A 20770-nucleotide genomic window follows, 5' to 3' on the forward strand; every position below is an offset into this window, starting at 1 on the left:
ACCTCCTCCCTGATGGCTGCAAGCTCTTTGGAGGCAACAAATGTCGTAGCGTGTTCGTAGCACTCGACCTCGCACTCGTAGGTGTGCTGAAAGGAGGTGCCGATGGTGATGACCTCACATGGACCTGACATCTTCAACTTTAGATAGGTGTAGATGGGGACGACCATGAACTTCATGTAGCATGGACGTCCCAGGATGGCATGGTAGGTCTTGTGGAACCTGACCACCTCGAAGGTAAGGGTCTCCGTCCTATAATTGGTCAGATTTCTAAAGGTGACAGGTAGATTGATCTACCCAAGTGGAACGACCTGCTTTCTAGGCACGATGCCGTGGAAAGGCACCCCGGTCGGCCGAATGCACAATCGGTCAATGCCCATGGCGTCGAGCGTTTTAGCATACATGATGTTGAGGCTGCTGCCTCCATCCATCGGCACCTTGGTAAGCCACTTCGTACCGATGAATGGGTCGACCACGAGTGAGTATCTTCCTAGCTATGGGACAATTTTTGGGTGGTCGGTCTGATCAAAGGTTATGGCGGACTCTAACCATCAGAGGAATGAAGGCACGGCCGGTTCGGCCGTATAGACCTCGCGGCGCGTAAGCTTCTAGCGACGCTTGGATTCATAGGCCGCCGACCCTCCGAAGATCATGAGTCAGCCATCCAACATTGGAAATCCGCCATCCTTCCCCACGGTGTCATCTATAGCCACCTTGGGCTCCTTCCTATGCTCCCCCTTATTGGAGCCTCCGGATAAGAACCGCTTCATGAGAACATAGTCCTTGTATAGGTGCTTGATGGGAAAAGCATGGTTCAGGCATGGCCCTTCGAGCAGCTTCTCAAAGTGGTTTAGGGTACCCTCGGTGGGCTTTCAACCCCCCTTGCGGTCGGTAGTGGCCACGAGCGAGCCCTCGCACCGTTGCTTGTTCTTCTTGTTGGGGCGGTTGGAGGCGCCTTCGCCAGCGTCCTTGTCCCGCTTTGCCTTGCCCTTGGGATAGTCGAAAATCACCTTGACCGCCTCCTCGCCCGAGGCATGGCTAGTGGTGATATCGAGGAGCTCCTTGGTGGTTCATGGACCCTTACGTCCCAGCTTGTGAACCAAGGACTCGTAGGTGGTCTCGGACAGGAAAGCTCCTATGACATCGGCATCGGCGACGTCGGGCAGCTTGTTGCACTGTCGGGAGAAGCGTCGGATGTACCCACGAAGAGTTTCCTCAGACTTCTGTCAGTAGTTTCTAAGATCCCATGGGTTCCCAGGACACACGTATGAGCCCTGAAAGTTTTTCACAAAGATCTTTTTTATGTCCGCCCAACTTTGGATTCGGTTGGGCGGAAGGTGTTCCAACCACATTCGCGTCAAATTGGCTAGGAATAATGGAAGGTTGTGGATAATGAAATTGTCACTATCCACTCCACCGGTTTGGCAAGCAAGCCGATAATCCTCGAGCCACAGCCCAGGGTTTTTTTCCCCGGAGTATTTTGGGATGTTGGTCAGTGGTCAGTACCATGGTGGGAAGACGGCATTGAGGATGTATTGGCCAAAGGCCTGAGGTCCTAGCAAGTCGGGGCTCGGGCTTTAGTCCTCACTGCTATTGTAGCGTCCGCCACGATGAGGGTGGTAGCCACGGCTAGCCTCCTCCCTCTCATTGCCGTGGGCATGCCTATGGGCATCTAGGGTGTCACGCGAGTCACGGTGGAGACTGAGACGCTCATGCACCGGAGCCGCGGCACACGGCCTACCGCTGCGCTTGGTGGACTAACACGTCCCAGTCGGGTCGCTCTAAGGGCGCACACTAGCTGGTGTCGAGCTCGCATTATCAGGACAGTGAGCCCTCAGCCTGCGGCGCCGCCGTAGGCTAGAGTAGCGTGTGAATCTCACGATAGGGCCGACAATCCTTGGGCATCGTAGGGCCTGGAAGCCCCCAGAGCAAGGCCGTCGTGGCAGCGATGTTCTAGCTTGCCCAAGTGAAGTGTGGGAGGGCTTTGTCATCGTCAATGATCCTTTGGTTCACATCGTGGGCCGTGGCGCGCGCACGCCCACCATCTCTGTGGTGCTCGATCTCTCGCTTGAGCTTCACGTGCTCCTACTCGAGCTGGAGTCGTGCTTCTTCGAGCTCTTGGTGTCGCGCCCTCAGCTACTCTACCCATAGGCGAGGTGGCGCCCCTGCATCCCCCTCAACCTCATTGTCGAGGTCATCTGTTAGGGTAGTCCCTCCCTAGCGGATGTTTTTGATGTATCCCTCAAGGGTACCTACCATGAAATATTCTTGTGAGGTGTCATGGCTCCCCTTGCTAGAGTCAGAGTCGAAGGGCGACTTCGATTCTCCTATGAGAAGGTCATGGAAAGATTCTACGATGTATTCAGTCATCCCCACGAACTCGTCGTTCGTAGGGGATGGGGGCATGTGCTATGCCACAAGGTGGCCAATGGTCTCTCTAGCATTGCATAGACCGAATGAGAGCGCTGTTGGGGTGATCCGGATGAGGTATTCTAGGGAGAGCGGCTCTCCTCCGGTAAGCTGTGTCATGACATTGGCGAACAAGAAGGTGAGGCGGCCTAGGTCCTCCCAGGATGATCGGGGTCCCAAGAAGGCATCGAGCTGGCTCTAGCCTCCTGTAATCGAAGCCGAGGAGCTGGCCGCTCTCAGGGGAGTGGGCCTCTAGTGCGTGCAGCTGTAGCTCCTCAAGCGCATTGGTGATCGCGTTGAGGCCAGCGTAGTGGAGAGGTTGGACGGCGATAGGAACCTGCACTAACTCTCCCTCTGTCGTAATGATGAAGTCCAGGTTCCCAAAGCGTACGTGCGCGCCCGGGACCTAGCTGACACCGTGACTAGCCATCCGAGGCCTGACATGGACGTTGAGATGCTCAAAAAGCCCCTACCTGGTGCGTCAACTGTCGGTGTTTTTGGACCAATGATGAGTAAATTTATATTTGCACGTCTGGCTCGGATGGTGTGTTCAGAGGACACAAGGGTTTATACTAATTCGAGGAGAACGTCCCTACATCCAATTCGCTGCTACTCATGTTACCGGCACTTGGTTTATAGTAGGGGTTACAAACAGTCGAGAGAGGGAGAGGATCTCAAGTCTCTGGTGGAAGGAGTGAATAGGTGCTGAGAGCTCACTTGCTGCTCAGCCGTGTGCTCATGTCGCGCTCTCGTGTCTCAAGATCCTCCCCTATCTCGATCCCCCCTTCATGGGGTGCCATGCTTCCTCTTTTATAGGTGAAGGGAAAGCGTGGGTTACATAGGAGAAAAAGGAAAAGAACGAGAGAGAGAGAAGAAGGCTTCTAGGGTTGTTGGGTCCTTCTTCTCCTTCATGTGGGTCCCGTTGATCCTGTAGATGTCAACAAGGACGGCTCCATGTCATGGCCCTATTCGTCACTAGCGCCATGCGTAGGCGTTATCTGCCAGTCATGGCATTTCACTCCGTCCCGACGGACGTCGTGGTGAACTGACGCGCCTGTCAGCATCTGTACAAGGATTATGCAGAACAGCACGGGCACGTCCGACATTGTTCTTGATGTGAATACCTAGGTATGGCCCATCATGTCCATGGGTTATATAGAGGCATGCTAGCCTCATCCTTGGCGTCAAAGTTTTGACCCAGGACCATACGCTTGGACCTGGAGTGGTTGGCGGTGGTATGGGTCCCCGTTGGATGAGATAGAACCCGCGTCCTCTAGGTCGGGCAAGACAGAGCCCGCATCCAAGGGGTCGGGTGAGACGGAGCTCATGACCTTGAGGTCGAGCGAGACGGAGCCCGCGGCCTTGGGGTCGAGCGAGACCTTTTAATACATCTCGAGCCATCTAGGGAAGTCAGCGTGAGCACTAACTTCCTTACTTTGGGTATCCCTAATATCGATATCCGACACTTCTCTTCTTTTTCTTCTTGTTTCTCTCTTGAGCCTATTTTCTTCTTTCCTTTGCTTCTTCTCCTCTAACCGCTGCTCCTCCTTCTTATCTCTTGCTTCTCTTTTTAGCTTTCTTGCCTCCTTTCTTCTTCTTCTCTCATTATCATTGAGAGCTCTTTTGGTATCGATAGCCTCAAGATGTGGTAGTGTGGTGTTGCTTGCTGTCGACATGCCCAGCTCCCTATGTGTCCATGTCGACATCCACCCACTTCACGCCACTAGTTCCTTCTCTGGGCTCCATACCTCATGCGGTGAAGCGTATATAAGGTAACCCGCTCTAATACCACTTGTAGGATCTCTAGTTGGCCTAGAGGTGGGGTGAATAGGCCTATCAAAACAAACATTCAAACTTTTATCAAATTCACCCTATGGCACTGCCGCTCTAGAGGGTGGCACTGCTGGACTGCGGCACTGCCGGACCAGAACAGCGGCACTGCCACACCTGTAGATAACTTTGAGTCACAGTTCAAAATCAGTGAATGAAAACTTAGATCAGAGAAATTTCTCAGCCTACTGCAGGTATGATTCTCACAGATCAAGAGCTAAAAGTTGTAGGAACACCACACACAAGTAGATCGACTAGAAACCCTAGAAATCACCTCAACCAACAATATGAAATACAAGTAATGTAAATCAAGCACAAGTGACACAATGATTTATCCCGTAGTTTGGCTCGTCACCAAGGCTTGTCTACCTCTACGTTGTTGAGGTTAGCCACTAAGGCTTAGGGTTTTCCAATTCTTCCTCATTCTCAAGTCAAGAGACTTAACTCTTGAGATGAGGGGTGAGTATACTAGCTTTAAGAGATGGTTACAAAGCTCCTGGGGCTACCGCACAAGTTGACAAGCTCCACAGGCGACGCTCTAGCCGTCTTGGAGCCAAGCTCCAAGAGTAACGAACACAACCGCCGGCCAAAACGTGAACCAAGTGTCCTTTTGAGTTGAGAAATCAATGGAGCTGCTTTCTAATCGAGTTTTAGACCCTTTTTTCTTAAGAATTGATGGGGAAATCAATGTATTTGCTTGAGGACTCAAGGTCACTAATGGAGGGAGAGAGGAGAGAGAGCTCTTTTTCTGTTTTAGGCGTGCTGGAATGAGCAGGAGGAAGAAGATAGTCGTTGGGGAGGAAGAGGATTGGTATAAATACCCCCTCAGCCACAACGGTCACTTAAGTCACGGCAGTGCCACGGCTTAAGTGCGGTAGTGTCACACTATGGCAGTGCCTCTCTTCAAGTGCGGTAGTGTCATACCAGTCAAGACAGCAAGGGTAAGAGTGAAGTTTAGGTTGTCGTGGCTGTGAATCTGAGGATGCATGTATATGTTTGAGCACTTGGTAGCATATGTTAGATTAAGCATTGTGTTCTCCTTTATAGTACGGCTTTTCCTATACTCAAATTCAAAATATAAAAGAATTTAAACCTCTTTTGAGTTTGAAGCCATCAACATTTGTAATTGGGGGCTCCTCCACTTCGTGTAGCATCATCGAATATAAATTCCCTGCTTGTCATCTCGATAAGTCTCATTAATTCTCTAATTACATGGTTATTATCATCAAAACCTATAATTAAAGCTTGATTGCACTTTCCGCACTGTCTGCTTCACCTTGGTCACTGGCTGATTAGCTCCAACTCGTGAATGAAGCACTTCACAAAACAGTGAATAGAGAGCAGGCTCTGAAACTGACCCTCGTGTATAGCCTTACGTCTCATGTACTAGATCACCCAAAGACGCACCACCACCCGCGTCAGGTTCTCGTGTGGTAGATGGTTCATTACCACCGAGTCGACCTATGGAACCTGTCTCAGGAGCTCCACGATCTCTTCTCTTTCTAGGCTCCACACATCTTGAAACATTACACTCAATCAGCGAGTGTTTCCATGAATCTGACCCCACACATAAAGAACATCTTTTGTTCGGTGCCATATTCCTTAGATGACAAACATCTCCCGTCGGTACAGAATTTTGGGCTAACAGCGCGTTGGCTGGTCGGTGCTGGTGCTGGTTTGGGCTGGTTGGTGCTGGTTTTTTGTGAGAGGAAAATACTTTTGGCTGGTTGAATAAGCCTGGCTGAAACCAACAAGCGAACATGGTGTAAATCTCCATAAGAACACACGCACCTTGGATGACACTATAATCTTCCATAGTTCACTCCACCTTGGATGACACTACCATAGTTCATTCCTTTTTCTCTGAAGCAGTGTTTGACCACCGTCCATATGCTCCTCCCAAGCATTTGCACCATCAGGGGCCGAACGCACCAAAAAGACCACAGATTTCTCAATGAACTAATCGTTTGGGGGTTTTTATATAGACATGGCCTCACAAACGAGAAGTGCTGTTGTAACAATTGTCTTAAGGCCCTCAAGGAGAAACGTTTGACTGCTTCAGAGATAGTACAACACCATCGGTGGCGAGATTAGAGATGATATTTTTTTTTTGTAAATTATAAGTCGTTTAAGTTCTGTGTTAAGTTTTTTTACTTTATCTAGATTTGTAGAAAAATTTACAGACCACGGCTATGTCAAACAATTTTCACTAGATGCATCACAAAATATATTTGACAATGATTCTTTTGATATGGTAGAGGTTAATATATTTTTTTCTATAAATTTAATCAAATTAGATAAGTTCTAAGTCAAAACTGAGTCCTAATTTAGAACAAAGTCAAAACAGACGTCCGTCCGGAGCGCTAACGTCCGGACGCTGCCACGCAGAGGGAGCGAATGAGCGCATAACGTGTCAGGCTCGCAAGGGAGCGCACCAGGAGTGGGCCCGTGTCGCCCTGGACATCGCCCCGAACGTTGTCCACGCTGTTGGCCGCTGCCCACGTGCAACCCATGTGCAACACCCGATGTACTTTTGAAACATCCAGATGCAACAGTTATAACATATAAAAGAAGACAAATGAAACACTTGAAACGAGCGTCTGAAACACTTGTGAAAATGTCTAAAAAAACATTTGAAAAAAATTACAAACATATGCAACATCCAGATGAAATACTCGCAAACATACGTATGAAACACCTTAAAACACTTGAAACATATGCTTTCAATATGCATGTATATTCAACATCTAAATCTACATTTGCAACATTCAGATAAACCACTTGCAACATTCGTTTGGAACAGATGAAACATTTGGAACATACACTTGAAAGATAGGCCACGTTCGGCTTACCTTAAAAGCCAGCTTGTTCGGCTTCTTTTTTCAGCCGGAGTAGTATTTTTCTCTCACAACAATTCAGCTTTGGCTTATTTTTTTTCAACTAATTTCAGCCAAGCGAACCGGGCTATACGTGTATAGCCATTGCAACAATGTGCAACATCTCAATCTACTTTTGCAACATCGATATAACACTTCCAACATATTTCTGAAACATGTGAGAAAACTTAAACATACTATTGCAACATGTGTTTTTATTGTAGCATCTGATTGCTGCTTGAACAATGGAGGCTCGTCGACGCGGAGCTCGACGCCAGCGCAGAGCTCGATGCCGTGGAGTGGCGCAGAGGTCACCGATGTAGAGCTCGTTGGCGGCACGAACCTCGACAGGGCAAGGGCAGGCGGATGGAGCGCGAACGCGACAGGAGACGCAAGTCTGGGTGAGGGCACGAAGGCGGCGACCCGGTTGGGACCGCGCGGCTGAGGGCGAGATCCATCCAAAAGCAGGGGCGCGCAACGCGCTGAGCGAGCAGATAACATGGGCGAGACGCAGAGCGAACAGACATCTTACTGATGACCTATAAGATTTTTAGATTTTGCAATACATCTACCCAGTGACGGAGCTGGCCAATTTGCACGCCTAGGACCAGTGGGCCACTATGCGATTCCTTCCTGGTTGTGCTAGTGGGCCGCAAGCCGCAAGCATGCCGGCAGGCAGCTGCTGAGCTTCAAACGCAGGCCTTCATTGATGTGTTGATGGGCCAAGACTAGGGCATTTCATGAGAATAGCAACCTGAACCATGAGAAAATTGAGAGGCTATAAAGAGAGATTTGGCCCACACCAAGGGCCGTGACCCTGGTGGCCCTACGCCCAAATCCGCCCCTCCATCTACCGTCTCAATCGAAAATACAAACACCGGGTGCATCTTTGTAAGCTACGGACGTACTGTATAAACGAAATTTTATTATATTAAAAACCACTGTACTAATTTGAATGGCAGAAGCTTCACCGCCCATCCCATCCCCCAGATTGACCGCCCAAGCCTCTCCACCTCATGTTCCTCGCCCACTCCTCGTTCGCACAGCAAACACCATCGCCACCCAACCAGAAATCCTCACGTGTTCCACCGACCACGCCCCGTCCACCCACCTCCCGGCCACACTGCCGACCACACACCCTGCCCCCGCACCGATCCCCGCGGCGCGCGCCACGCTCCTTTGACCGCCACGTCATCCCACTGCCATGCGGGCCCCGCACCCCGCGCGCGGCCCTCCTCAAATGCCCCCACCCCTCGCCTCCCCACCTCCGCACAAACGCGTCGTTTCCGCCCGCTCCACAGGATCCTCTGCGCCACCGCAACCGTGTGACCCCGCCCGTGCCGCCGCCGCCGCCGGCGATCCCGATCCGCCGACCCGTCCCACCCCACCCCACCCCCGCTCGCAGCCATGTCGCCGTCGGAGCCGACGCGAGAGGAGAGCGTGTACATGGCCAAGCTGGCGGAGCAGGCGGAGCGGTACGAGGAGATGGTCGAGTTCATGGAGCGCGTGGCGCGCTCCGCGGGCGGCGCAGGGGGCGGTGAGGAGCTCTCCGTGGAGGAGCGCAACCTGCTGTCCGTCGCCTACAAGAACGTCATCGGCGCCCGCAGGGCCTCGTGGCGGATCATCTCCTCCATCGAGCAGAAGGAGGAGGGCCGCGGGAACGAGGCGCACGCCGCCTCCATCCGCGCCTACCGCTCCAAGATCGAGGCCGAGCTCGCCCGCATCTGCGACGGCATCCTCGCGCTGCTCGACTCCCACCTCGTCCCATCCGCCGGCACCGCCGAGTCCAAGGTCTTCTACCTCAAGATGAAGGGCGACTACCACAGGTATACCATTACCGCTAGCAGATCTCGCTTTTTCTTCCGCGTATATCCGCCTTTAGAGTCTAGACTATGAGATCTATTTATGGAGTGGCCGAGGAGGGAGGTTTGTTGGTGGATGTACGAGCGATCTTTATATGCGATGTGACGGAGCTGATGGATTTTCCCTTGGTATATATATATATATTTTTTTTTTTGTGATAGATTTTCCCTTAGTATATGATGATGTATCTTTGTGTTAGGGATTTAGATTAGCGGGGGTTTTGAGTCCTTATTTATTGCTGGTTTTATTTATTATCTGTGGGGGCACCACGATCTGATTTGGAGCCTTTGTATATATGGACCATGGTAGTTGTGGTTTGGAGAAGTCAAAACTTAAGATCTGTATGCAGATGTTTTGTGTGGGGATGACAGGGGTCTGAGTGATGATTAGGTCTAAATTTAAAGCGTGATCTCTCTTTTTTTTGAATTTTTTTGTGGGTTACACTCTTTTTTATTTGTGGTGTTAGACAAAAGATAGAAAGGGAAAGCGATTGTGGTGCCTGTGACGTTATTGAGTGAGGTTGTTTTCCTTTTATTTATGGTGCATGCTGAGGTTCCTATCTATGAATTTGTCTATGATACATGATGATGTGCTGTCTCCTAGTTTAGGATATGAATTCATGTTCCATGGATGTTTTTTTACCCCCTACTGCACGTATGTCTTGGTATCTGATTTCTCCTCATGATGATTTTGCAGGTACCTTGCTGAGTTCAAGTCAGGTGCAGAGAGGAAGGATGCTGCGGAGAGCACCATGAATGCTTACAAAGCTGCTCAGGTTTGATCTTTGTGTACATGTTGATAGGTTGACTGTGCATATCTTGTTAATTGAGATTCATTGTTGTTGGTTTTTGGTTTGTAGGATATTGCTCTTGCTGATCTGGCTCCAACCCACCCCATCAGGCTTGGGCTGGCACTCAACTTCTCAGTGTTCTACTATGAGATCCTGAACTCCCCTGATCGTGCTTGCAACCTTGCAAAACAGGTTTGCTTCTTGTCCTTCCATCTCCCTTAGTGATTTATTTTCATTTTGAGACATGATGTCTCCTAGATTGTATAGCTGGACAACCGGCGGAGTGCATAGACAGCCTCTGTATCTATCTGCTTATGTATGGTCTGGTTTGTTCAATAAAAGATGGGGCAAAGGAAATAGTTCACATGTAGGTGATGATATATGATGCTAGGGATTCGTAGATTATAGTAACTTGTTTTAAATTGGTATTGCAAGCAAAACTTGATTGATGGCCATCACCGCTAGTCTGCAACTTACATGTTGTTGGCCCTCTATATGGAATTACTGGTTTGTGGTGAACTATAGATCCCTAGACTTGAACTACTTTGCATCCCCGAACAAATTTTCTAGCACTCTATTGGGGGATTACTGTTTGTGTGCATGTAACACAGGTTCGTGTTCTGCATGCGTATTTACTGAAACATTATCTCTTACTATTAGGTGTGTCATATTCAAGTAATGGATCTAATTACTCTGGGATGCAAACAAATGCTTGCTGTTGTTTCTTCACTCAATTTGTCATGTTTTGTTGCATACATTTTCTATTTCATGTTGAACATTGACAAGCTACAACCTAATGATTATAAGTCACCTAGAGAATTCTCAATTTCCCTTCTATGATGGCTAGACTGATTAACTGGTCTAGAATACATAAAGTTGGACAGAGGACAGTCTTCATATAGTACTTCAGATGACAGATGCATTCCTAGGCAACGAAGTAGTACACTTGATGTTGTCATCAATCTAAGCATCCTTCACTTAATATTTGCTGGAGTTGACTTGAATTAAATTCAATGTTTGTTGTAGGCTTTTGATGAGGCAATCTCTGAGCTAGACAGCCTGGGAGAGGAGTCCTACAAGGACAGCACTCTGATCATGCAGCTCCTGCGTGACAACTTGACCCTATGGACTTCCGACACCAACGTGAGTTTCTTCTTTCCCACAGAATTGTTAAGCATGTGACCTTTGGCTCTCTTTGCCCATCATCACTAGTCATGGTTCTCATGTGACCTTGGTTCTTTCTTTCCTCATCAGGAGGATGGCGGCGATGAGATCAAGGAAGCTGCTGCCCCAAAAGAATCCGCAGAGGGTCAGTAAGATGTACTGGATCTCCTGACCTGATGCATCTGCTGATGTTGGGGAGTGACCAGGACCGCTGCTGTTCTTGAATTCTGATAGCTAATCTTCTAGTATATCTTGTGGTGTTGTCTTCCGTCATCGCACGCACCAGTGTATGCGATGGAGCTGCTGCTATTGCTGCTGTTTTAATTAAGCACTCTAGATTGTCATGCCGCACGCTTTGTTTCGGTTTCAAGTCGATAAATGATGGCTGGATGCTTGTTTTCGTGCTCCAAGCCGGCCACCAGGAAAAAGACCTGCTTCTCTTGTGTTGCAGCGTTGTGTTAGAATGACCACGGAGTATTTGACTTGACAGACCTGCTGCCGAGTGGTATTCTGTTATGATGACTTTTGCAAAAGCTATTTGGCTTAATGTCCCAGAATAATCTGAATTGGCTGCATTGGAATTGTGTGTGGTCGCTACTGGAACTAGACAGAACATAGGTGTCGGCATTTCTTCCTAGCGTGTCTTATGGCCGCATGCACGCACATCGGCTTTTAGGCCGTGCCCGTTGTGGCATCTGATGCGCATCTTTGGGGGTATGGACCAAGAATCATGCAGGTTCGATGCATAGTGGGAATACTCAATAGTTCCACTAGTGCAATATGCAAGGCGATATCTGCACTTCGCTATTGGCACGAAAGATGATGTAGATGCCAGGAGTCATCCAGTTGAGATTACCGCCCTCGTCAGTACTAGCGTGTTGAGTGCGTTCTTAACTCGTTTTCCTTTTCTCCCAACTTTTTTTTTACGAAACGTCAAAGCCCGTAGATTCCAATGTCTCCTGTCTTCATTTCGTCGTCTTTTAAGTCTCACGCGATGACAACGTAGACATCAATTTTTCCAAGACTACTAATTCAAAGCATGGAAAAAAAAAATAGCGGGCTATAGTGGTGAGAGAAGCCTGCCACTAAGCTATTGGTCTTTTTAACGCTACGATAACTTTTGCCGCTATTTGCCGTTATAGCGCCGCTAAACACTATGACAATTTTCTACTTATTAATTATCATTTGCTACTAATTTTGTATTTTGGACGGTTAAACTTTCATGAATCATGTTGTAATATCATTTGGCATTTGTTAATGTTACTTAGAATTGTGGAACCTTAGAAACATATTTGTATTCATCGAATTTTATATTTGCCATATTTTTTATCAATTACTGGTGTTTTTCATATTTTTTTTATAAAAACGCTATCCGGCATAGCGGCGCTATAGCTGCATAGCTTCTGGGAAAAAATTGCCGCTATTTTCAATAGCCCGCTATTTTAAACGGTAATTCAAAGTGATGAGACCATCTTTCAACAATGCCCATTCAAAGAGATGGGACCATCTATATCATGTAGCATAATAGGTTGTTTTAGTTTTATGAAAGTCTCTTAATTTTGACTAAGTTTAAAAAATATATTTTAAAATCTGTACCAAAAAATTATTGATAGTACACTTGTTTAAAATTGTAGCGGATGGTGCACTTATATAGTATTGCAGTTGATGGTGCACTTATTCAGTATTGTATATGTTAATGAGATATTTCATAAACTTGGTTAATTTTAAAATATTAGAATATGACTTGCAACAAATTAAAACAACAAACGCATTAACGCAGGAAGTGATATTGACCATGGGCCTTTGGAGTTGCCATCACAGCACTTGTCTTTTCAATCAAACATCACATAAAAAAAACATCCAAACACCGCGATTTCGACAAGACATCAATACCATAAACTGAATCAGCGGCCAATTTCATACCTACAAACTGAAGCAACGCTATATTTTAAATATGATTTTCATACCTACAGTACAAAGCAGTGCATCGATAGTCAAATTTGACAGAGACGTCAAGACAAAAATAAGAGTACAAGACATTGGAACTGACGACATTGGCATGTAAATTGACAATGCAGTGTTTCAACTTTTTTGGGTTTTTTGAGACATGAAAATACAAACACACACACACACATATATATATAGACCGATGAAAGAAAACTTCTCCGATGACAACAAAATAGACTAAACTCTTCTAGACTAACTTTTTTTAACCAATTTCTGCTAATTTTTCTTATACTGATACACAACACATAAACAGACTGGAAGTAGATACGAATAATAGCATTAGGGTGTAAAACAGATGAACCATGTGCAAGGACGAAGCTAGTCAGTCGTCCTCGTCGGGCCTGCTTGCTAGGCAGAGCTCATGTAGCTCGTTCAGTATCCATTCCTCCCCTGTGTGGCCTCCGAGAACCAGGACCCTGGTGCCGCCAACCACGCAGGTGCTGTGCCCCCAGGCGAACTTGGGTGGCTGGCCGGGTACATTCAGGATCCTCCATGTCGGCTTCTCCTCTGCGGGATCGATCAGGAACAACTGCGCAGGGGAGTGGAGTCCCGCAATCGAGCCCCCAAATATGATGATCCGTCCACAGGGCAGGCTCACTGCGACGTGATCGAGCCTTGGTGGCGGGCCGACATTTGGGAATCCAGTCGTCGCCAACTGTCTCCACTGCGGACTATCTTCGCTAACATCCATTGAGTAGGCGTCGCTGGAGCGCAGTCGGAGCGAGCCGCTCTTTGCCAGTCCACCAAACATGAACAGTTTAGTTGTACCATAGACAGACATGGTGTGGCCGAGGCGGGATGGAGGTGACCAGGATGTAGGAATCTCCCTCCATGCAGGTTTCTCCTTTGTGAGGTCAAGGAGGAAGGTGTCGCTGAGAAGAACACCAGACTCGGTGCAGCCACCTGATACAACGAGCTTCGAACCATCCAGGGTGCATGAGCTGTGCCAAGACCGTGGCAGTGGAGGACCCTCGCTTGCAACCTCCCTCCATGTTGGCTGCTGAGCATCAAGGTCAAGGACAAAGACATCATTGAGCAAACCTTGCTGTCCGCAGCCTCCAAATACTACCAGCCATGACCCATTCAGCCATGATAGAGTGTGCCCCCACCGGCCAGGTGGAGAGGCAGAAACCTTGACGCGGCGCCATTCTGGCCTTGCAGCCTCCAAGTTAAGCACAAATGTATCATCCATAGGCTGCATGTTGACACCCTCCCCTCCGAAAAGGACAAGACGGTTACCAACAGCGCAGGCACTGAAGTTGCATCGGGAAGGCTCAACGCGCCCTCCAACTGTGAACTTCCTCCATGAGGCTGCCTCAAGAGTTGTTAACTCTCTTGCAAGACGACCCCATCCTACCATCTTGGTGCTCATCTCAAGCCTGACAGTGACATCCCTTCCCCATGCGTTCTGGCAGACCATCTTCCTCAGGTAATCATTCTTGGTTAGTTCATGCATTCTGGTACAGACTGATCCAATGGATGCAACATCTCTTGGTGACAGGCGAGATAGAATGTTGTGTGCAAGAACTTCGTCTGACAATTGAAGTATACCACAGTGGTCTGAACTCTGGATTTTTGGAGCATGCTCATGGGAAGCTGAGTTCAGATCTTGAATGCTGAGCCTGTTGTTGGACTGTTGCTTATACACCGGATATGATACGCTGCTGAGATCAATGTTTGCCTCAGAGAATAGCTGGATTCCAATAACATGTGTCACATAGCCATCATCCCCATGCATAGGAATGAGCCTTAATCTGTTGTAAAGTGGAGCACCATCCTTCCGGAAATTCAGCAGCTCGCCTTGGAATTCAATCCCCTCATTGAGGCATCGCCGAATCTCTGAAACAACCATGGGATCAACAAGGGGATGTCGCCTTTGGGCACGTGGATCCCGAAATTGTAGGAATCGGCTGAAAGACAAGTTTGAGTGAACACAGTTCGTGAGATGCTTCAATAGGCCCTCTGTCAAGTTTGTCAGTGTTAGCAATTTTAAAGTTGTACAAGCAAGAAAGCAAGCAGAATAACTACTACTACTACATCAATCCCAAATTATAAGACATTTTGGCTTTTCTAGACACACACTTTTGCGATGCACTTAGTAAAAGCAATGTATCTAAAAAGCCAAAACTCCTTATAATTTGGAGTGGAGGGAGTACAAGATGTTATAACATAAAATCATTTGGATCGACTAGCCTGACAAAAGATAAATGACTTCTCTCTGCTTCCATGTGGATGTTCATTGTCTTATGTCAACATTAACAGGAAACAAGTTCCAAAATTGGCCGTTACCATGCTGCTTTCGCACAACATTTGAATTTCTAAAAATTTCACTACTGAACTTCTTAAGTAGATCTGATGCTAAATGCCTAGACAACTTCAAACTGGATCCAATGATTTCTATTCAACATAATCATATGAAGTAAACTGGAATTCCCAATGATTTCCCAATCTTTCACTAACATCCAATTTCAGATAACAGGATTTTACAACCAGGCTTCAAATCAACCACCTGCTCAGGTGCTCACCCAGTTTGGCATGGCCTACAAATCTTTTTTGTAGACCCAGATATGCTAGGTATTATTCTTGAATAATTCCTCTCTCTATGTGCAAGTGGCCAACTTAGAAGTGCAACCTAACTACTTAAGTATCAAACAAAATATCTTTAGAAGTGCAACCTAAGTATCAAGCAAAATATCTAATAGGTAACCATCAAAATGCTCTTTAATCCCCCCCGCCCCCCACCCTGGCTGCCTCTTCTACTCACAAGAAAACCAAAATGGCTCAGGCAGTGGTACTACGCGATCCAAACCTATATTATTTACAATCCTCAGTCGATAAATTTACCTACAACATGAACAAACTCAAACTAAATCTGATCTCAGGAGACCCTGTCTACGTGTTTTTTCTGCATATGCGCAATAAATATTTTTTTTAAACTTTACCAATCACATTGCTTGTGTGATTACTCTTATACCAACATGGGCAGTGGACCATCAAATTATTTCAGTACTGTCACCATTAACCATTACTCAGAGGCAGGCTGCATACCGGATCAACACATGAGAATCACTCAAATTGACACCAGCTGCCTAAATCCCATGGTGCGGGAGGCCATGCTTCGATTAAAGCATTAAGCATCAGAAAATTCTTAGTTCACAAAACTGTCCAATCAAAAGTCATAACCACATTCTAGAATCCTACTAAGAAGCAAGCACCTGCTTCTGCTCATTTCTGTCTTTTGCCGAAGCCACCGTGAACACGCACGCCATTTGGTCAGAAGATTGACAACCTAATGCGAATGTGTGATGGGCTCTAGCTTTACTACGCGGATCCTGAAATCTAGAGAGGACTGCACGAACGCCGTGACGCGGTTTGTAATGAAAATAAAATCCTAATCCTGTCGCAACGAGCAGCGACTCTGTGGTTCCAGCTGCCGCTCGTAAGAGAGTCGCCAAGCAAGCAAGCGGCATTCCCCAGCATCCCGAATTTGCCAATCCCCAAGCAGAGGAAAAACAGAGCAGGAAACAGAGCGGAGAAGGCCGGGAGCAGAGCAGAGAGCACTGACCAGTTGCGCCCGAGCACCTCGTGCGCGCGGTACCCCGTGGCGGCCTCGAAGGCGGCGTTGACGTAGATGACGGGGAAGTCGACCTCCGCCGCGTCCGCCACGACGATCGCCGCCGCCCTGGGCTCCCCGAGCCCCGCCGCCGGCGGCGCCCCCCACTGCGGCCACCCCAGCTCCGCCTCCGCGTCCACCTCCATCCCGTCCTCCTCCTCCTCCTCCTCCTCCCACAGCCTCATCCGCTTCACCGCCACGGCGCCGTCAAACATGCGAGGCCGGTCGCCGCCCACACCCCCCTTTCTCTCTCCTCGGCGTGCGCCCGTGGTTTGGTGCGGGAGGAAAAAAAATGGAGATTCTGCCAGGGCGGGGAGATATTTCTGCGCCTGGATTTTATAGGCGCGGGACGAGCCGCAGAAAAGGGGCATGGTTGCAGGTTATTTACGGGACCTGCCACGCGGGGCAGGCGGAAAATATCTTCCGCGGAGGCGGTAGTAGGGTGGGGCCGGTGGACCAGGGACGGGATCCCCAACCCCAATCCAACGGTGCACCGTGGGTTTCCTTCGCTTCGCAGGGAAGAAGAAGAAGCGGGGGAGTGGGGCCCGCAGAGTAACCACGGCCGGTGGCAGCACCTCCCAACAGTACTCCTTTTGAAAATTGGAATATAGGGTATTGCCCTTTTTTTTTACCTAAGAAATTGCTTTTCCTTAACTTTTCTGCCTAATAGCTTTGCATTTCCTCTTTCTTTATGGACACTGTCGCGTGCAGAACGTTGCTCTTCCGTTTTCCTTCTAAATAAAGGGAACGTGTAAAAGGGAACATATCCAGTGTAAACCAACCTCTCCGTACAAACCGTGCAAACCAACTGCGTGGGAAAGATGGGAGGGGGATTTGCAAAAGTGTAATTACGTCCGCTCCTAATCACACTTTTGCAAAATCCCCCTCCTACCTCTCCCCCGCAGTTGGTTTGCACAGTTTGCACAGAGAGGTTGGTTTACACTTGATACGTTGGCCATGTAAAAACCACCTGCTCTCTCTGTTGTCCAGATATAAGACTCGTACAAATATGAAGATTTAAATATTATTATAATCTTTGATGCATAGTTAGTCAACAAATTTTAACTATTTTGATACAAACTTTTTGCGGTCAGATTTGTCATCAAATATATATACTATCTATTAATCATAAAATTGTAGTCATAAAAAGTACAATATAAAATAAATTAATACTAATTACAGTATAACTTAGGCCACGTTTAGTTTGCAACTGTAGCACTTTCGTTTGTATTTGACAATTAGTGTCTAATCATGGACTAATTAGGTTCGAAAGTTTCGTCTCGCGATTTCTCACCCAACTGTGCAATTAGTTTTTTTTCGTCTATATTTAATGTTCCATGCATGCGTTCAAAGATTCGATGTGATGGGCAAAAACCAAAATTTTTTGGAACTAAACGTAGCCTTAGAAGACCATGTTATGTCAAATTCTGTGTTATGCCGTCCTTAATATTCATGTTCCTAGAATGTAACTGCATGGAGGTGCAAAGAGATGGCGTGCCAAACATCCCATCTAAAAAATCACCCGACAACCAGCATACATTGACAAATATCATGTGAATATCAACGTCATCTAAAGAAAATATCTTTCCCGATGAGAAATAGTATCTCGCATCTTACTCAAAAGTCGTTGTTGTGGCGATACGTACTTAAGTTTTGTGTCTAGACATTCTTGTGATTTAGTTATGCGTGTCTTTTTCTTCTGAACCACGGTATAAACACAAACACCCACATATATATAGACCTACTCACTCTATGATATACACTCTACCGAGTATGTTTCAAAAAATTGAGCCGGTAAATCTTAAAATTGATGAAATCACTATAGATGTGTCATGTCAATGAACACACATTGTTTATCACTTAAAAAATAGCGTTGGTCAGGTTTCACTATAAGACATTTGTTAACTGGTCGAGTTAGCTTAGTTCGCGCGTGGTTACTCCTAAACAAAGACAACATGTAGTTGTCAAGTATTATTGATTAACTTTACCCATTATTTAGTGTACTTTTTGTATTTTAATTGTAAGGATGTCATGCTTTTAGGCAAAGAATTCATCAAGTAGTTTTCAAGTTTTTTAATTATGTTTATCAACCATAGATATATACTGCATGATGCTTACAATGACGAAGTGAGATACACTTGTAACACCCTCGGTGTTACACTGTAAATCGTTTACTAAAGCATTGTATGAGCATCATATTTATGTGTTAATGTATGTAATATAAGGTGTAGATCAATTTACGTAACTTAAAACGACCAACGGAAATGCATAACGAAAGGTTGTTCGTGACGTATGAGATTATCAAGTAAGGATGCTCGTGAATTTTTATTGAACGAAAACACTATAGAACGTATATACGGAACTTTAATAAAGTTAGAAGTACAAACGTCATAGAGGACGATGAAATACATGCGGTCGAAAAATGAATTCACTAGCTAACAAACCTAATAGCTTGGAAATCGAATTTGACGCGAATCCGATCAAAACAGTCGATTTTTTAAGTCTAAAAAATGGTTTGACAAAGCTATGTTTGACAATTTTTGTAGAGTAATTGGGTTAAGGAGTGGTGTGGTTTTATGGCTGGTTTTAGTAGACTAACATGCCCTCTCAAGTATAGCATAGGAGGTTTGGCGATTGGATCAACGATTTAGGTTTTTAGAACGCTTTAAAAATCGTGCACAACACGTCCTCGGGCTAGTTCGCAGGCCATGCGCGGTCACCACGTGCGGTCTCGGCGCCGCCGTGCCGGCCTTGCCCGCGCTGGCCGGCCAAAGCCGCCCTGGTTTGGCTGCGGCCTGGTGAAGCTGGCCGCTGTGCATGCCACTGGCCACCTGCCATCCAGTCACTCGCTGTTGCCCCTTGTGCACATGTCCGTCGTCGGCCGCGTCCCGCCGAGGTGGCACAACGCCCCGCTGCCGGGTCTATACCGCTCGCGTCGCGTCACCGCTACTGTGGGCCACGGTCGTGCTTGCTAGGTCGCTCGTGTGGCCCCACGCTGCTTGCGTCGCGTCACCTCTGTCGCTGCTGCAGACGCTTGCTGCACCGACACATGGCGTTGTCGCCGTTGGCTTGCCAATTAAGGCGCTGCGGCTGCACGAGCCGTGCCGAACTCGTACGCGCACGTGTAGCCGATCTCTGTGTGCCCTTATCCTCTTCTATTGAGTGGCAAGCGCCACGCTGCGCTCCTCAGCCACCTCCGCCTTAAATGGTGTCGCGCTAGCGTCACCGAGCCGTGCCAAGGCTAGCTCGCAGCACCCGGTCTAATCCATGTAATTGTGCACGCCAGAGGTTTGAAAGGGGACCTAGCTACGCGCCAAGCCCGCCCACTGCTGCAACCATACCGTGCCGAGCCTCAATTTGAAGTTTCTCCGCCGTTGGCCATCTTTAGACTGAATGGAGACGCCCACCAAATTAGCCTCGCACCGTCGACCTCCATCCAATTCCATGGTACCATGTCTTCGCCTTGATCCTCTCCACCCCCTGCGCACCCCACTTGAATCGCCGCTGCTTTCTCGGCGCCGCTGACATGGTCACACCACCGCAGTCTGTCGCGGAGCTTGTCGTGTGCGCGTGGCCAAATGCACCCGGTCCATCCTCGGCCTAACCAGCACCACAACAGCTACTAGGGTATGATAGTGGTGCTTTAAAGTTAGCTAGCTTTCCCCACGGGGGCTTAGGGTGGTCAGCGTGGTCGCGCCGTCATCGTGCATGGCCGCGCGCTGTGACCGACGTTTCCGCGAGCTCCGCACGCCCCTGTAAATGCTAGGGTTGTAGGTGCCATTCGGCTTACTAACTTGGTCGGAGCAGGTCTCGGTTTGCCGGCGTGTCCGCCAGTGCCGTCGCCGCCACGCTGGTGCGCGCGGGGGTGGCCCGAGGACCTGGCCATTGTGAAGATGGATTGTTTCGAGGGCCAGTTTGCTTATGTCCAGACTGTAGGAACAGGCCACATAGTAGTTAGGGGAATAGCAGTCAGATCGGGGGCATTTTCGCATAAGTGACCGGCGAGCGCGGGCCTTCTTTTTGCGGGTCGTTGCCGCGCGATTGGGCCGCGCCCCGCGTGGACCGCGCCGGTGGGTCGCACGTGCATGGGCCGCGCTGGGCTGTTTTGCCCTTTTCTTTTCTAATGAATTAGTTAATGCTTTTCTAATTTAAATTGTGAACTGATCTTTGATAATTAATATAAAATTATGTAAGTGTCCTAAAATTGTGAAGTAAATTTTG

General features: G+C 47.9%; 2 protein-coding genes across 2 annotated transcripts; one reads left to right on the forward strand and one right to left on the reverse strand.

Moving 5' to 3' along the window:
• The first annotated feature begins 7965 nt into the window (after nt 1-7965).
• On the forward strand, nt 7966-11510 carry LOC136486901 (14-3-3-like protein GF14-D). Its single transcript, XM_066483968.1, has 5 exons — nt 7966-8938; nt 9672-9750; nt 9835-9957; nt 10792-10908; nt 11020-11510. Exons 1-5 carry the CDS (start codon nt 8520-8522, stop codon nt 11080-11082), a joined length of 801 nt encoding a protein of 266 aa, XP_066340065.1. The 5' UTR covers nt 7966-8519; the 3' UTR covers nt 11083-11510.
• Nucleotides 11511-13047: 1537 nt separating this feature from the next.
• Nucleotides 13048-16866, reverse strand: LOC136486902 (adagio-like protein 3). The gene is made up of 2 exons (XM_066483969.1): nt 16502-16866; nt 13048-14846 (listed from the first exon to the last, which is right to left on the reverse strand). The coding sequence occupies exons 1-2, from the start codon at nt 16762-16764 to the stop codon at nt 13259-13261; spliced, it is 1851 nt and encodes a 616-aa protein (XP_066340066.1). The 5' UTR covers nt 16765-16866; the 3' UTR covers nt 13048-13258.
• Between the last annotated feature and the right edge of the window lie 3904 nt (nt 16867-20770).

This window comes from Miscanthus floridulus, chromosome 10 (assembly GCF_019320115.1).
Source record: "Miscanthus floridulus cultivar M001 chromosome 10, ASM1932011v1, whole genome shotgun sequence".
NCBI classification, from domain to species: domain Eukaryota; kingdom Viridiplantae; phylum Streptophyta; class Magnoliopsida; order Poales; family Poaceae; genus Miscanthus; species Miscanthus floridulus.

Coding starts and splice junctions, on each gene's coding strand:
- LOC136486901 (XM_066483968.1), top strand. CDS start 8,520: ATGTCGCCGTCGGAGCCGACGCGAGAGGAGAGCGTGTACATGGCCAAG. Junction 9,751..9,834: donor ATGCTTACAAAGCTGCTCAG/GTTTGATCTTTG, acceptor TTTGGTTTGTAG/GATATTGCTCTTGCTGATCT. Junction 9,958..10,791: donor CTTGCAACCTTGCAAAACAG/GTTTGCTTCTTG, acceptor TGTTTGTTGTAG/GCTTTTGATGAGGCAATCTC.
- LOC136486902 (XM_066483969.1), bottom strand. CDS start 16,764: ATGTTTGACGGCGCCGTGGCGGTGAAGCGGATGAGGCTGTGGGAGGAG. Junction 14,847..16,501: donor GAGGTGCTCGGGCGCAACTG/GTCAGTGCTCTC, acceptor CTTGTCTTTCAG/CCGATTCCTACAATTTCGGG.